This window comes from Drosophila melanogaster, chromosome 2R (assembly GCF_000001215.4).
Source record: "Drosophila melanogaster chromosome 2R".
Taxonomy (NCBI): domain Eukaryota; kingdom Metazoa; phylum Arthropoda; class Insecta; order Diptera; family Drosophilidae; genus Drosophila; species Drosophila melanogaster.
The window spans coordinates 17,132,894-17,147,951 of record NT_033778.4 but is presented as its reverse complement, the minus strand read 5'-3'; the positions used below and the strand labels follow the sequence as shown (position 1 = coordinate 17,147,951).

The 15,058-nt window shown below is 41.3% G+C and overlaps 6 protein-coding genes, 5 non-coding genes and 1 pseudogene across 13 annotated transcripts, besides 3 other annotated features; 4 read left to right on the top strand and 8 right to left on the bottom strand.

Annotated features, from left to right (window-relative positions):
* Positions 1-647: part of a mobile genetic element that runs on past the window's edge.
* Positions 648-1,776: 1,129 nt separating this feature from the next.
* Positions 1,777-1,937: a mobile genetic element.
* Positions 1,938-2,125: 188 nt separating this feature from the next.
* Positions 2,126-2,335, bottom strand: snoRNA:U3:54Ab. Its single transcript, NR_002545.2, has one exon. It is a non-coding gene; the product is annotated as a snoRNA:U3:54Ab (small nucleolar RNA).
* A 235-nt stretch (positions 2,336-2,570) lies between these two features.
* On the bottom strand, positions 2,571-2,652 carry tRNA:Leu-AAG-1-3 (transfer RNA:Leucine-AAG 1-3). Its single transcript has one exon. It is a non-coding gene; the product is annotated as a tRNA-Leu (tRNA).
* A 1,253-nt stretch (positions 2,653-3,905) lies between these two features.
* Positions 3,906-3,987, top strand: tRNA:Leu-AAG-1-2 (transfer RNA:Leucine-AAG 1-2). Its single transcript has one exon. It is a non-coding gene; the product is annotated as a tRNA-Leu (tRNA).
* Positions 3,988-4,221: 234 nt separating this feature from the next.
* Positions 4,222-4,431, top strand: snoRNA:U3:54Aa. Its single transcript, NR_002544.2, has one exon. It is a non-coding gene; the product is annotated as a snoRNA:U3:54Aa (small nucleolar RNA).
* A 2,326-nt stretch (positions 4,432-6,757) lies between these two features.
* Positions 6,758-7,373, bottom strand: asRNA:CR44386 (antisense RNA:CR44386). The gene is made up of 2 exons (NR_124592.1): positions 7,083-7,373; positions 6,758-7,025 (listed from the first exon to the last, which is right to left on the bottom strand).
* Positions 7,087-7,457, top strand: CG43107 (uncharacterized protein). Its single transcript, NM_001259457.2, has one exon. The coding sequence runs from the start codon at positions 7,131-7,133 to the stop codon at positions 7,320-7,322; it is 192 nt and encodes a 63-aa protein (NP_001246386.1). The 5' UTR covers positions 7,087-7,130; the 3' UTR covers positions 7,323-7,457.
* Positions 7,458-8,020: 563 nt separating this feature from the next.
* Positions 8,021-8,502, top strand: CG43103 (uncharacterized protein). The gene has a single exon (NM_001259456.2). It carries the CDS (start codon positions 8,080-8,082, stop codon positions 8,311-8,313), a length of 234 nt encoding a protein of 77 aa, NP_001246385.1. The 5' UTR covers positions 8,021-8,079; the 3' UTR covers positions 8,314-8,502.
* Gbp2 (Growth-blocking peptide 2) lies at positions 8,357-10,712 on the bottom strand. Of its 2 annotated transcripts, none has more exons than NM_001299592.1 (2): positions 10,539-10,712; positions 8,357-10,461 (listed from the first exon to the last, which is right to left on the bottom strand). In NM_001299592.1, exons 1-2 carry the CDS (start codon positions 10,658-10,660, stop codon positions 9,213-9,215), a joined length of 1,371 nt encoding a protein of 456 aa, NP_001286521.1. In that variant the 5' UTR covers positions 10,661-10,712; the 3' UTR covers positions 8,357-9,212. The 2 variants fall into 2 exon arrangements, with proteins under 2 accessions (NP_001286521.1, NP_611195.1); NM_137351.3 differs by having other exon boundaries at positions 9,121-10,461.
* Positions 10,713-11,048: 336 nt separating this feature from the next.
* Positions 11,049-11,501, bottom strand: Gbp1 (Growth-blocking peptide 1). Its single transcript, NM_137350.4, has one exon. The coding sequence runs from the start codon at positions 11,452-11,454 to the stop codon at positions 11,098-11,100; it is 357 nt and encodes a 118-aa protein (NP_611194.1). The 5' UTR covers positions 11,455-11,501; the 3' UTR covers positions 11,049-11,097.
* A 125-nt stretch (positions 11,502-11,626) lies between these two features.
* Positions 11,627-12,357, bottom strand: CR44391 (annotated as a pseudogene).
* A 249-nt stretch (positions 12,358-12,606) lies between these two features.
* On the bottom strand, positions 12,607-13,823 carry CG11400 (uncharacterized protein). Of its 2 annotated transcripts, none has more exons than NM_001299591.1 (1): positions 12,607-13,823. In NM_001299591.1, exon 1 carries the CDS (start codon positions 13,742-13,744, stop codon positions 13,148-13,150), a length of 597 nt encoding a protein of 198 aa, NP_001286520.1. In that variant the 5' UTR covers positions 13,745-13,823; the 3' UTR covers positions 12,607-13,147. The 2 variants fall into 2 exon arrangements, with proteins under 2 accessions (NP_001286520.1, NP_611193.1); NM_137349.3 differs by having other exon boundaries at positions 13,100-13,823.
* Positions 12,688-12,767: a mobile genetic element.
* Positions 13,824-14,201: 378 nt separating the features above from the next.
* On the bottom strand, positions 14,202-14,507 carry Acp54A1 (Accessory gland protein 54A1). The gene has a single exon (NM_001043089.3). The coding sequence runs from the start codon at positions 14,427-14,429 to the stop codon at positions 14,289-14,291; it is 141 nt and encodes a 46-aa protein (NP_001036554.1). The 5' UTR covers positions 14,430-14,507; the 3' UTR covers positions 14,202-14,288.
* Positions 14,508-15,058: the final 551 nt, after the last annotated feature.

Genomic DNA, 15,058 nt, shown 5'->3' with positions numbered 1-15,058 from the left:
ATAGGAAGCTCACCTTCAGCAGGCACATCACAAATATTCAGCAAGCGTTCAGGACCAAGGTTGCTCGGATGTCTTGGCTCATTGCACCACGCAACAAACTGTCGCTTGGCTGCAAGGTCAATATTTACAAGTCCATATTGGCCCCCTGCCTGTTCTACGGCCTGCGAAGACCTTAAGAAGAATTTCGGGGGCTCCTTGGTATATGAGAACAAGAGACATCGAACGCGACCTCAAGGTGCCCAAATTAGGAGACAAGCTCCAGAACATCGCCCAAAAATATATGGAAAGGCTTAATGTACACCCCAACAGCCTAGCAAGGAAGCTAGGAACTGCAGCTGTGGTCAATGCTGACCCTCGGACTAGAGTCAAAAGAAGACTCAAGCGACACCACCCTCATGACCTCCCTAACCTGGTTTTGACCTAGAAAGTCTTAGTTTTAAAATTCATTAGAATAATCAAATAAATAATAATTACTATGTTATATCAACTATTATAATTCTCCCTATCATTTTTAGGATTAAAAATCTGTTAGTCTTAAGTAACCAAGACACATTGTAAAATAAAATAATTTAAGCAGATCAAATTAAGTTGCCGCATGGGTAACAGTGCGTTGATCAAATAATAAAAACATCATAAAAAAAAAAAAAAAAAAAAGTTCTCAACACAAAAATTCTTGCATACTTTTGCTGTCACTACTAATTGCTAAGGTCCACAAACTGCGAGACTTGAGGACCGGGTTCGATCCCCAGTCTGGTTCCTATTTTTTCCCAACATTCTATTCTTTTCCTTTTTTTTTAGATTTTTACTACCTAAAAATTCTCTTCTCCCAGCTCCAACTTGTTGGCAACTTTGCTTGATATCAATTTATAATTTCTATTATCAAGAATAGCCATTTGTAATCGCTTAATTTAGTGCCACAAACTTTTACACAAAACGGAACACAAAATAACGAAAGCCCTGCAAAGAAAAAAAAATGGCCCCAAAAGTAATTTAACATTGGTGCAGTTTCCCCCTCACATCCGCCACATTTGCAAAACTCTCGAAAAAGTAGCTGAAACTATTTAAAGTTTCCTTTTTGCTGCCTTACCCTCAATGTGTATCGTACTTTTTATTGCCATTCGCTATTATTTGTTGCCCCTCTGTCGTTGCATATGCATATTATGCCCCCGAGGCATAGGAAAACACTTCCCCACCATCTCTGCCCCGGCGAAAGCCAGACAACAGCAACGACTGCGATGGTTATGAAAAAGTACTTAACGTGCACAAAACTTATGTGCCAAGAGATTTTATTTTTTTCTCATAGTCGGGTAAAAGTTACAACGACATGCCAATTTTTCAAAGGACCAGGGGGGCCGACACACATAGGTACTCCAAGGGAAGCGGGGTGGTCTTGGCAAGCTTATAAAATATTGCCAATAATACGTTGTTAGCGAAGAGTTACCTCCCCAAACGCAATTCTCCAGGCAGCCAAACTTTTAATGCACAAACAGAATAACGAAACTAGAGAACTCTATTCATAAAGGGCCCAGCATCCCCGCCACCACTCCCTATTACATTTGTCAAATAAAAATCCCAACAATGGCTGTAAAATTTATCAATAGAATTTAGAATTTACGTTTGAGAACAAACATAGATGACCGATCCAAAAAGTCCATTCCGACGATGCTTTTATGTAGCTCATACCTGATATGCTAAAAACTCCGTAAGTTCTAAAAATCATGTTACGCTTTATCCCAAAGCGAAGAGAGAGAGACATTTATTGTCCATTAATCTTAAAGTCACTAGGAATCGTTCAGTTCCTTTTGAACTTATCATAATAGCTTTAAAGATAATATTATGGATACTGTCCCCTAATTATAATATATACAAATTAACCGTCCGTGGTGGGGATGCATAAGGAGTTCACAGTATTCTCTTCAGACGTCGGAGGAAAATGGATTAGCGGCATGGGGGAGGGCTTTCCACAGAAGATAGCAGCGTCTGAGATCATCTTTCTACATTCCGAAATGGAAGTGGGGTTGGTTTTCTACACATCCTCTGCAAATATCTTGTCAGAGTGACTTGGTTTGACCTTGACACCTATAGACTCACAAACATATTTAAATTTATTTGCATAAAAGGGGGCACCACTCAGAATTCGCTCTATCCGTTTCTACCGAGCGATCATCGAAGCCCTGCGTCCCGAACGATGCGAGGCACCACAAAGAACACTGGGCAAATCCTCACGCTGCCGAATAGAACGATTCAACTCATCAACGCGGGTGCACTTGGCTTTCAGCTAGTGTGAAAGTATGTGAAGACTGACTACAGAAATGATCCTGTGAAGTATAGTCTTAAGTTTTTGCTGCCCAACCTGTGGATCTTGGTGCGCTGCGGGCCAGAACTAGTTGAGAATCACAAGAGTGTGCGCATGAACAAAATGAACAGCACGTGGGGGGACAGGCGAAAGATGTATTAGTGCGTTGATATTATAGGGTGGGAATAGGTTCTGGTTAATTTCTTGAGTGTCTTACAACTGTTGTTGGAACTGATCGGAAAAATACAAAGTAAATTGTAAACAAAAAAAAACTTGGCAGCGGTGGGATTCGAACCCACGCCTCCGAGGAGACTGGTGCCTTAAACCAGCGCCTTAGACCGCTCGGCCACGCTACCATGTTGTAGATTATGTCAAACGCTCAACAAGAGACGAGGCTAGGAAGCAACAGAGGCGTTCTAACAAGTTGTGCGCACATATGAAGTATCTGAGTCTGCATGTTTGAACTATTTTTATGGACGCAACACCTTGTCTTTATTTTCCCACCCACACCGCTCCGCATATAAATGCTCTCATTTGGAAAAAAGGAATGTCAATCAAACGAAATCAATTTCTGGCGCAAGCCTTACTCCTTCGCCGCTCTGCTGCATTAAAATGTTTATTATATGTATTTTGCAAAACTGTCAGCGTTTTTTCCTGGCAGCGTCAGCTTAGAAATGCGTTTAAAATTCAAATGAAAATGCGAATTTATGCGTGACAGGCGGTGGTCGTGGTCTCTTCGCTCACACATGCAACCGCAGCAACAATTTCTGGTCTTGGGCTGACTGGCGGCGTCCCGTTGTTGCAGCCATAAACTGAAGCCGGCATCGGAGTTGGGCAAAAGACTCAGCAATGAAATTAGAAAATTGCAATAAAAATCTTTGCACGGCACGGGCACGAGAAGCAAAACAAAATAAAGTCTGCGGTTTCCATAAGGGTGCTACCCATAGCCGAAATAAGGGGTTGTGAGGCAGCATTTGCGGTTTCATTAAAATGCCACCGAAAAAGGGAGCAAAAAGTCGGAAGCCGCGTCAGCAATGGGAATATTTTGCCACACACGTGGATTTGTATATGAATTTAAAAAGGAGCGACATGGAAATAATTATAAAATAGTTAAATTTCCACGCCAGACAACTGTTGGGAAAATACAAAAAATCACGTACAATCCGCGTGGACAGAGGCGAGTCATCTGAATCCGGCCAGGTAAAACGCTAATGGAGTTAATTGAGGGCATTATCAAGAATGTTGGGCAGCTGGTATGTTGGAATCAAATTAAATTTCAAACAATTGACAAATTGAAATTCCACCGACGGAAACTGAACAATAGAAGCATTCCAAGCGCTTTAGAAGAGGTTAGACGGATGTCCACTTAATATGCTCGCCATCAAGGAGCAGTAAATGAAATGAATGACTAGACAAAATAGTTTTGTCAAGACCGCAGAGCTGCGAAATCACTTGGGTCAGTAAGAAGTAGTTGTGGGAGAAATATCTCCAAAGAAATGCTGGAATAGCACAATTTCAAAGTATAATTTTCGGCCAGACGTTTGAAAACAAATCAGCTATTACATTCTCGTTTTGTCTCTTGATGTGCGTTTGACATAGACTACAACACGGTAGCGTGGCCGAGCGGTCTAAGGCGCTGGTTTAAGGCACCAGTCTCCTCGGAGGCGTGGGTTCGAATCCCACCGCTGCCAAGTTTTTTTTATTTACAATTTCTTTTATATTTTTCCGATCAGTTCCAACAACAGTTGTAAGACACTCAAGAAATTAACCAGAACCTATTCCCACCCTATAATATCAACGCACTAATACATCTTTCGCCTGTCCCCCCACGTGCTGTTCATTTTGTTCATGCGCACACTCTTGTGATTCTCAACTAGTTCTGGCCCGCAGCGCACCAAGATCCACAGGTTGGGCAGCAAAAACTTAAGACTATACTTCACAGGATCATTTCTGTAGTCAGTCTTCACATACTTTCACACTAGCTGAAAGCCAAGTGCACCCGCGTTGATGAGTTGAATCGTTCTATTCGGCAGCGTGAGGATTTGCCCAGTGTTCTTTGTGGTGCCTCGCATCGTTCGGGACGCAGGGCTTCGATGATCGCTCGGTAGAAACGGATAGAGCGAATTCTGAGTGGTGCCCCCTTTTATGCGAATTAATTTAAGTATATCTCATTATTGTGCTTATGTTCTTTATAGTATTTAAATTGTTTTCGGATTTAGTCTCCATGTTCATGTGACATAATTTTACCTTGTGCACTCCTACTTAAAGAACGTTTTATACTGCTATAATTGAATATGCAGCGCAGTAAACCCTTCGGTCCCCTGGCAGTAATAATATTGTTCTTTCCGACCGCTCTAAACACTGTTGCTGCTGTTGCTCTGCAAAGCAATTAAAACAGCACTTGAGGGGCGACCCTTTTGCCGGTACGCTTGTTGCCAGTTTCAAGTGTTTTTGTTGCACGTTGACAGTCCGTTAAAGGTGACACAGGCGCCACCCCACGAGAATTACATATAAAACATTTTAGTGGGAAGCAGAGTTCCGCTTTTTGTTGCTTCAAGTGCGCTTCGTGCTTAAGACTTGGCAGTGAGTGGTCGAAAAAACTGTAAATTTGTATTAAAATTTTCGCTAATGGTTGTGGGGGCGTTGGAGCTCTAATTACTCAACGCTGCATATGAATGGTCCTCGAGCGAGGGCGTGATTTTTGGCTTAATTCAGAGCTGCAACGATCTCAATTAGTGGATGATGACTACTTGCAAGTGCCATCAAGTAGGTCCTTGGCGAACTTTTCCGAGTTCGTGTTTTGGTTGGCAAACTGCTCCACTTCGCCGAGATGCCCCCAATCCTATACGTAAGACTATAGTGCATAAATATTTGAGTAGCTTGTCTGTTGCACGCAACAACAATTATGTGTTGCCTAGTTTTTGTCAACTGTCCCATTTGGTTCTGCTCTGGGGCCTCGTTTTTTGCCAATTCTGTTGCCAAAGACGAAACAACACGTAGTGAAAATTTATTTAAGCAATGCAAAGCAAATACGAGTGCCAGTTTGGGTACAGTGCGTTTCATGACAGGCAAGTTATACATATGTGGTGACCCGGAGATCAATAGGAATTGAAGGGAAGGTATTTATTACTTTAGAATTGATGAATTATTAACATTAACTGTAAATATCTTGACTAAAGGTAATTCTGCGCATAGAATAACATTGTGAAACACAGTGTACCTCTTTTGGTTCACTTACAAATGTCGTATTTTTTGAGTGCTTACATAAAAACACATTTGAAATGCGGTTAACGGAAGGCAAAGGAAGTCGAAGGGAAATGGAAAATGGAGCCGAGGGAAAAAGAGAAGCAAGCACAGCACAGTCGAGGCAGCGCCACCTAGGGGCCCGAATTGACATCATTATCGTCATCCCCGGGCCAATCGATGATGATGATGATGATGCTGCCACTGATGGCAATGCGGCTGATGCCGTAATTGATGCCTTTGCGACATGCTTTCCCAAAGTGTTTACGTTGGGAATTACCCATGTGTGTCACTCGGTTGTATGTGCATGTGTTGGTAAGGGGTGTGTGTGAGCAGGGGCATGGGACCACGCCCCCAGCTAGTTGACAGCCAGCCGTTTACGTGCACTTAATGAAATGTGCCCCAAAATGGAAGCACGTACCGGGCATCTATTTAATGAGCCCAGCAAGAGGTTCTTCCTGCGCAGAAATTTCGAGAGGGGTCGACTGCAAATGGCTGGGTGGAATTTCTAGAATATCTAGTGTTTGAGAGTGGGCAGAGCTCATGAAATTTTTAAATGTCGCAGCTTAAATTCAATTTAATTTAGCTGCAATGGCTGCATTATTCAATGGCACTCACACGTAAGCGGCTCAAGAAAGTCCCCCAAAAACCTCCTAACACCATCGAAAACCTCAGACCAAAAGCACCAGCTCCAACCGCAGTTTAAAATTCATGTGAGCTTTTCAACAATTTTCCCAAACAAAATGCGATTAAATGTGCGGAAAATGCTGAGCTCTTGTTCTCGGTTTTCCCATGTTGTTGCTGGATAAGCCACAATGGGTTAAGGCAATGTCTTGTTTGCACATGTGTCGCTAGGGGGCGCCACCCCGTAGACCTCCGCACGTCGCTTCAAAAGTCGGATATGTCGGAAAAGTCGGAAAAGGAGTTAAAGCGCACACAGCACACACACATGCCGAAGGTGCAAAAATGCGTTAAACATAACATGCTAATTCCTGGTGCCTCCAGCTTCAATCTTTCACCTGCCCAGGTGAAATTCCCACACCCACTTATATACATTTATATGTATGTATGTATGCAGGAGCTGCCATCCTTGGGCCCTCGGAGATCGTCCTGCGGCAGGACTCGTTAGCTATGTAATACGAGCGTTTTGTGTGCCATTTGAGACCGAAGTTCTTCTCTATTTCCTGCCATTTGCCTTTGTGCTATGTGTTGGTTTTTATTCCCTGCCAGAAGGTATTTTCATTTGGCTTTCGGCAGTTATGGTAGTTAAGGCTTTTCTGTTTGAAACAATTCTATTCTTTTAACAACTATTCTATTTTGAAGAAAGTTAAGCTTAATTGTTTTTTTATATAATCGGGTATTATTGTCATGGATCTTATGTTTAATTTTCTTTCTTCTGCATTTTGACTTAGCTTATGAATTCACTTCGAATTCACTAAATATAATTTGGAACTGATTCATTCCATCGATCGTAAGTTTCGTAGCCCTGAAAATATATATTTTTTAAGCTTTTGAGAGCTTTTCCCCTCTCTTATTTATTTACGTGCAATCAGTTGATTCTTGCTTGCCGCCAGTTTAGAGTGTTTTTGTTATGAACAGTTCCAAAAACGATGTCCGTTCTTCCTTTAAATACGGGCCAGCTGTCCGGATCGGAATCGCCGTCCTGGTGCTCCACACCGTCGGCTGGCTGGGTTGGAAGGCGGTGAACCAGGGTGCGGAATCCAAGGAGGCAGCAGCGAAGGCCCAGCAAGAACAATTGCGAGCGGTATTCGCAGAAAAGTGATATAACTATGGATGATAACACCATACTGGTTAGCAAACCACCACGGACTGAGTGCATTTTAGATAGTTATTGTTAGAACCCTAGACAACTAAGTGTATTAAAAGAAATAAAAGGAATTGTTTGCTTGTTTGTTTTAAAGATTTTATTTTAAGCTTACCGTTGCTAAAAGCTTTTTATACCCTTGCAAAAGGTATATTGATTTCCGTCAGTATGTAAATAATCGAAAAATATAAGGAAACAAATTAGTTTCAGTTATACCATTTTGAATTTAATTTGATAACAATCGGTCGAATACAAAATAACACATATAGCTGCGTAGTCTGGCAGGTTTTGATCATAAAATAATCGTATTCGTATTATGCTGCAATTGGTAATTTATTAAAACGGTCACAAAAACATATGTGTACATTTTCGCAGTGTGACTTATTTTGACTTGACTTGCTTATATATGCTTATGCTTATATTGTGCTTAACATGGGTTACTTTTAAAAATACAAGTTTCTCCGCATATGTATGTACTGATGGCTAACCAATATTTACTGGTCAAGTTAATACATTTGGTAAATTTTAAGTATTGTCTTTTAAAAACGATCAGAGAGAGTGGCTTTGGCTTTCGCAATCTCTCCGAAAGCCCTCCAGATAAAAGCTTTGCCAGCTTTAGACTGAGAAATCAGCAACATATAAGCCAAGCTAGATTCAGTAACGCAGTTCCCAAGCCGGAGGCTAGTAGTCGAGTCACCTGGAGAAAACCGCGAAGATGCTATCAAGATCCGTGCTGATCGTAGTAGGCCTACTAATGCTGAGCTGGCAGTGGACGATGGCCATGCCGCCCCTTCCGAAGAACCAACCCAGCGGAGTATCTATTAGTCAGCCCGATATACCGGGAGCCTCGGATATTTTGGTGCAGAGCATCTTCAACATCGATCCATCGCTGTGTCCCAAGGGGTACATACGCACGGGTCCACATCACACGTGTCGTAGGATAGCCTAGGAAGACAAGCTCTGAAGATCGATTTAAAGTTCAATATCAGAACGTGCTACAAGCTGTGTTTTTATTGATACTTAAATAAATTCTATATAAATACTTGCAATTCTCACATACATATTTAAAAAATACGACACATTCGGTTTATATAAGTACAGGTTCATTAAAGTTAATCAACTGATTGTTGGCACTGATGAAATATTGTTTAATAACATTGTTATATTTTATCTGTTTACGCTGGTTTTCGGCATCGATCTAGGTACAGTTGAAAACCAGGCGAGCATTTCTTTTCCACTTGAAGAAGTAGTTGTATCGCCGTCCAAGTGATCAGATATAGCCATCTTTTAAGTTGGAGCGCCATTTCCATACAATGCACTTCGTACAACAATCGCTTCAAAACTAATGTTCTACGGCGATCAAAAAAGTTAGCTTTTATGTAGGGATTTTCCCTGTTATGTGTGTGCTCTTCAAGATATTGATAAAAATGCGCATTCCATTTATTTGATTAGTCAATGTAACCAATTACACACAGCTTTGTAATTATACAACTGTAATTCAATATTGTAGAGATAACGTTTTCTAAATTGATATATTTCAAGAAAAATGATAACGTATTGCAGCTTAATTGCATTCAGCTGATTAATACAATTTGTGATGTTCAAAAGCTGTTACAGTGGTATACGTAAGCTACTACGAAGTCATTTTTTTACCGAAGAGCATGCTGAGGTAATCTCTGGGAAATTTGTACTTCCAATCTTGCATAAACAACCTTATCAGTTGAATAAAATGCCCCAAAAATTGTATGTCTCAATTATTACACATAATGACAGATTTAATGACACAATGAAATATGTATTGTGAACATGAAACAGTATTAATCAGAATTTCATTTGAATCCGAATTCCCTAGGCTTCCTTCCTGCAACGTCCTGCCATGAGCTTGAGTCCTTCTGCACACTTGGGATCCAGGTTGAAGAGACTGCGCTGATTTACCGACTCTGGACTTGCTTCCTCAGCATCCGACTTGGGATCTCGGTTGGCTCCAGGCGCTGTGCTCAATTCTGGTGACAGAAAATCATGGGTGTTGAAGAGGTCGTTGATGTTTTGGTCAACATTGTCAGAAGATTGAGCTCGCCCTGGAATAGGTTGGATCACAGAAGACTGCGGATGCCCGGGAATCGGTTGAATTGTCTGCGCTCCGCCAGATCCCGCAGTTTCGTAATCCTGGCCGGGTCGAGGCTGCAAAGTCTTGGGGGACTGGAAATTGAAGTCGGAAAAGTCTTCATCTGCGCTTCCGGGACGCGGTTGTATGGAATTATTAGAAGTACCAGGTTTCCGTCCCTGGTTTAGACCTGGTTGTTGAAACTCTCCAGAATTCTGGTCTGGTTGTTGGAATCCTCCAGAACTCTGGTCTGGCTGCCGGAATCCTCCAGTACTCTGGCCTGGCTGTTGGAATCCTCCAGTACTCTGGCCTGGCTGTTGGAATCCCCCAGTACTCTGGCCTGGCTGTTGGAATCCCCCAGAACTCTGGCCTGGTTGCTGGAATCCTCCAGTACTCTGGCCTGGCTGTTGGAATCCTCCAGAATTTTGGCTTGGTTGCCGGAACCCCCCATTATTTTGGCCTGACTGTTGGAATCCGCCAGCATTTTCATTTGGCTGTTCGAATCCACCAGGGTTTTGGCCAGGTCGAGGCTGTAGGGTATTTGGATCACCACCCGGCTGCTGGGGTTCCAATCCTCGAGGGTAGGTGGGTAGCTCCTCATGGCTGCCAGATTGTTGATGTCCTGGCGCCCTTCCAGATGGTTGTGGTCTATTGAATTCATTTCCTGGCTGCTGAAAACCTGGTTGGCCCCTGTTGAAATCTCCACCCGGTTGCTGGAGGCCTGGATGTCCCCTGTTAAAATCACCTACAGGGTAGGGATATTCCTGTTGTCCTCTATGAAAACCACCTCCATGTTGGTGAAATTGACTGCCAGGTTGTCCTTGAACTGCACCGACGTTCGGATAATACGGTTGACGACCTCCTGATGGTTGATTATCTGGATAATACGAAGGAGGCGGTGGAAAACGACCGAAGACAAAGGGAGGTGGTCCAATGGATCCTGGGCCATATCCTGACCCATGTACGTGATGACCATGGTGGCGATGATGGTTCCTTAATAGAAAAAAAGTATTAGTGATACAAATATTATAAAATCATAACAATCTTATTAATTAATTTTAAATACTCACGGATATCCATGTCCGCCGTTTTCCACGTAGTAAGGATTCTGGGGACGAGCTGAAGTCCATTGTCCACTGATTAAAAGGATCAGTGACATAGCCAACCTTATAGATAAGAGTTGCAAAAACATTTTCGACACGAAATCGACCCAACGGCAGCGTTGAATATTCAAAACAGACTGAGCAGCGCTGTCGAGTCGAGAACAGACGATCTAACCGAGTTTAGTATTTATTATGAGCCGCTGATAAGCCAAGTTCATGACAGCAGATAAGGCATCAAATTACATAGCAGAAGAGTAGGGAATAACTGATGCAGCTGAATGCACCGGGAATTGTTTGAGTTAGACACTGACTCACAGTGATGGCCACCAAACTAAAATTACTGCGTTTTACACGACGCTAAGTTTCCCCCAATAGCGTTTCTCCCACAATTGTGATTTGGGTTTTCTATGGGTATTTTTGTCTGCCTCCGAATCGTTTATAATAGTCACCGAAAAAACCATTAATCAATCAAAAGTTCTACACAAATATCACTTTATTGGCTAACATCAATCTTAGCGACTACAGATTACGCCGGCTTTCTGCATCGTTTTCCGAACAGCTCAAAGCCAGGCTTACATTTTTGGGTCGTCTCCAGCAATATTCGGTTGTCTATAACTGGCAGCACAGTGGTGTTTTCATTAACCAGCTCCTCCGATCCGCTGGTGATCTGTTCTGTGCTGTTTGTACTTTCCAAACGGAGTGCTATTGTGGATGCGGGTTCCTCAGTTGTCGTTGTGGTCGAGTATGTGAATCTCGAGCTGGTATCGTCGTCATCCTTTGGAAAAACGATGCGATCGTTACCACTGGGCCGTGTTCTCGCCTCGGTGAGGAGGAAGACCAGCGGTAGGATGCACAGCACCAATGGATTAATACGTATCAACATTATCTCCGAGATGCACGCTCGTTTGCTACGATGAAGCTTCGATGACTGAGCGCGGAAACAACTGGCTGGCCATTTACATTCAGATTTTCATTCCCAGCGAAACCAGATAAATGATGGGAGCAAATCGTTGGGAGACAACAATAAGAATGGCAAGGGAGCTCATAAGCTCTCCCATGAAAACAAAACGTAAACAAAGCAGAAGAGTAGCGTTAAGCTTTTCAGATATATCTCAGCTAGTCTACACTGACAGAACTGAATTATCATAAAGCTTTTTTTTAATGAAATATGTTGGTGCCCAGCTATTTCGAACGTTTTTTTTTTTTTTTGTTGATTTGCAATGCAATAATTTACACTCAATACTTTTGAATTTATTTCTTACATTTTTGTCAATTAATTCTCACTTCTTTCCACTTTTATGGCTCTAATCTAGGCAATTTTCCGGCAACGATCTTTTACTGTCAGAGTAGTGCCGTTTGGACAAATTCGCGTTGTTTCCAGGACAATTCTAGGCTCAATACCCAAACTAGTGGAATCGCTAGCAATGGTTGGTTTCGTATTATCTGACTCTGAGGGAAACGCAAACTGATCGCTAGACACTCGAGCTGCACGATTTGTATCCAATGCCAGACACAGCCAGACAAACAAAAATAGCATCTTCGGCCAGGGAAGACGCCGCGTAATTGCCATCGTAAAGTTGGTTTTGTTTATTTGCAATCGACAGAGTCTCTGAAGTCTCAGTTTCCGGCTCTGTCTCACTTTCTGATTCAGATTCGGATTCACTTCGAGAGGATAACTTTAAAAGGAAGCTCAAGTAAACACATTCACTTCATTCAATATCGCACTAAGTTCTAAATCTGTGGAGGTTCAATTTTTAAGAATTTATAGCAGTTTCTAAGACCCTAAGATATTCATCCCGTCGTAGATACTATAAAATATTATTTAAAAATTATTCTAAGTGTGATTCAGTTTTTCAGCACCTTATTATAGAGCGAATCACTTGGAATGGTTATAGTTGAAAATGGGAAAAGCTTACCCATTCAAATAAGTTTGTATGCAGAGATATTCATTATATCCGTTTCCCGTATAGAATATTTGATTCGTTGAAACACTTACTGATATACTAACGAAGACGTTACCAGCAGCAAGATGTCTGCATTTGAGTTCATTTATAATTTTTATTACTAAAATCTAAGCATTATCATTAATTTCGTAAATCTATTACTAATATTTATAGATCTGATAAATTTTACTGGGTTTCCCTAATCCTTTGCAGCAAATGCTGGATCATAAAATTGTATTTGCCCCAGAACGCAGAAGCTGGTCAATTAAGAATCTTTTGAGGAGGTGTGTTTTAAATGTCCATATTTGTATGTCCTTATTTGTATGTCCATATTTGTACACATGAGAATGAAATTATATGGACATATGCAAAAGCATCTTTGATATGCTAATGATAGAACGATTTGACTAATGCATTCAATATAATTAGCGGGACTATTCCAGAACTGGGAATTTTAGACGTGCACAAATGACAAGAGAACAAATATTGAATTCTAGAACCACTGTGTTTAATCGATGCTACAAATATTTAAGTAAATCTGGGAAGTACTCCATTATAACAATATTTTTAATATATTTTTTTTTTAATTTTTGTTAATTAATTCTCAGTTGTTCCCAGTTTTATGGCACTAATCTAGGCAATTTTTCGGCAATGATCATTTACGGTCAGAGTAGTGCCCTGTGGACAAATTCGCGTTGTTTCCAGGACAATCCTTGGCCCAATAACCACACTAGTGGCACTGCTAGCATTGGTGGCTTCCGTATGATCCCAAGGCGCTGGCTTATCTGAACTAGATTCCTGGCCGAAGGTTATCATCTTGGACTCGCTGGAAGGATGTGCATGATTTTTCGAAATGCTGGGCACATCGTTCATTTTAATCTCTTGTGTTGATGAGTTTCCCTGTGGTTCGGTCAAGTTTTTCGAATCATTGGTAGTATTTGCCGGTGACTCATGCTTGTTGTCGTTAGCCGTAGTTCTCGGTGTGCCCTTTTTGATTTCTTTGAGGATTGGTAGATTTACATTTGTGGCTCTAGTCACCTCCGCCATTTCTCGCTCGATTTCCTTAAGTCTGGATTCCAGTCGGATGGCTGTGGCATTTGGCTTGGACTCCGAGGGAAACACAAACTGATCGCTGGGCACTCGAGCTGCACGATTTGTATCCAATGACAGACACAGCCAGACAAACAAAAACAGCAGCTTCGGCCAGGGAAGCCGCCGCGTAATTGCCATCGTAAAGTTGGTTTTGTGTATTCGCAATCGAAGCCCAAGTAAACACGTTCACACTCGCCAATATCGCTTTCGAGACTGAGTCTCTCTCGAGCCTCAGTTTCCGGCTCTGTCTCAGTTTCTGATTCAGTTTCGGATCCACTTCGAGAGGCAGAAGTCGGGGTCCGAGAGGCATTAGCTTGTTAGTTCTACAACCTGCTGGCAAATGTGCCAATATGTTTGCACGCTGATAAGGCCTACATGGCACCGAATTGAAAACCGCTTACATAATGAAGTGAATAGTCAGCGAATCGGCAGAGCAACCGCAATGCATTGCATTCACCATCGCGAATAATCAGATTCAAGGCAACGATCATAAGTTAATACTCGAATGTTATCTCCCTTATGAACTGATTTGAAAATCTATTTCGAAAAATAGTTTACTTACTTCTTCCAAGCTTTAGTAAAAACAGTCAAGTTTGCGTAATGTTCAAACATGATTTATTTGGTGGAATCAATATAGTTGATTCAACAATGATACAATTTGACTATTAGTTTTTTTCACTTTTTAAGGCCAAGTGCATTGTCCACCCCTTTTTACAAATCCAAGGCGACACTTCATCGCCGAGACTGGTTTTAAGTCAAATGCCAAGCACAGCAAAACCATCAAAGAAAGTAGTTTCGAACAGGAATGTCGGTTGATCAGCATTGTGAAGTCTGATTTGATAACTTTAGAGGAAGCTCAAGTAAACACGTTCACTTGATTCAATATCGCACTAAGCTCTGTATCGTCGAGTCTCATTTTTTAGAATTTATAGCAGTTTCTAAATCACAAAGATATTCTTCCCGTCGCAAGAACTATAAAATATTATTTAAAAACTATTCAAAGTATGATTCGGTTTTTCAGAACCTTATTATTGTGCAAATAACTTGGAATGATTATAGTTTTCGCATTCAAATAAGTTTGTATGCAAGGAGATACTCGTAGAGTATACTGGATTCGTTGAAACGCATGTAACAAAATATAATATTTTACATACCGAGCATAATATACCATTAAAACCACACTTGTTCTCAGGGGAATTAATGATTTTATTGATGATTCAATCGTGGATGATTATTTCTCTTAGATATCTTAGTTACGGTGCCTTTCGTGACTAGTTTTAATTAGAAAACAATTTGTTTTAACTGTCGAAATGATACGATGCATACAAACTACAACCCTAATTACATTGCAAATAAAGAAAGTAATCCGTTACATTTAAACTATACATAAAAATAGACACAAAAATTAAGAGACTTTTTAAGATTCAAATCATATATAACATGTTCATAGAC

Coding starts and splice junctions, on each gene's coding strand:
- Acp54A1 (NM_001043089.3), bottom strand. CDS start 14,429: ATGCTGATCAACCGACATTCCTGTTCGAAACTACTTTCTTTGATGGTT.
- CG43103 (NM_001259456.2), top strand. CDS start 8,080: ATGCTATCAAGATCCGTGCTGATCGTAGTAGGCCTACTAATGCTGAGC.
- Gbp2 (NM_001299592.1), bottom strand. CDS start 10,660: ATGTTTTTGCAACTCTTATCTATAAGGTTGGCTATGTCACTGATCCTT. Junction 10,462..10,538: donor AACGGCGGACATGGATATCC/GTGAGTATTTAA, acceptor TTTTCTATTAAG/GAACCATCATCGCCACCATG.
- CG11400 (NM_001299591.1), bottom strand. CDS start 13,744: ATGGCAATTACGCGGCGGCTTCCCTGGCCGAAGCTGCTGTTTTTGTTT.
- Gbp1 (NM_137350.4), bottom strand. CDS start 11,454: ATGTTGATACGTATTAATCCATTGGTGCTGTGCATCCTACCGCTGGTC.
- CG43107 (NM_001259457.2), top strand. CDS start 7,131: ATGAACAGTTCCAAAAACGATGTCCGTTCTTCCTTTAAATACGGGCCA.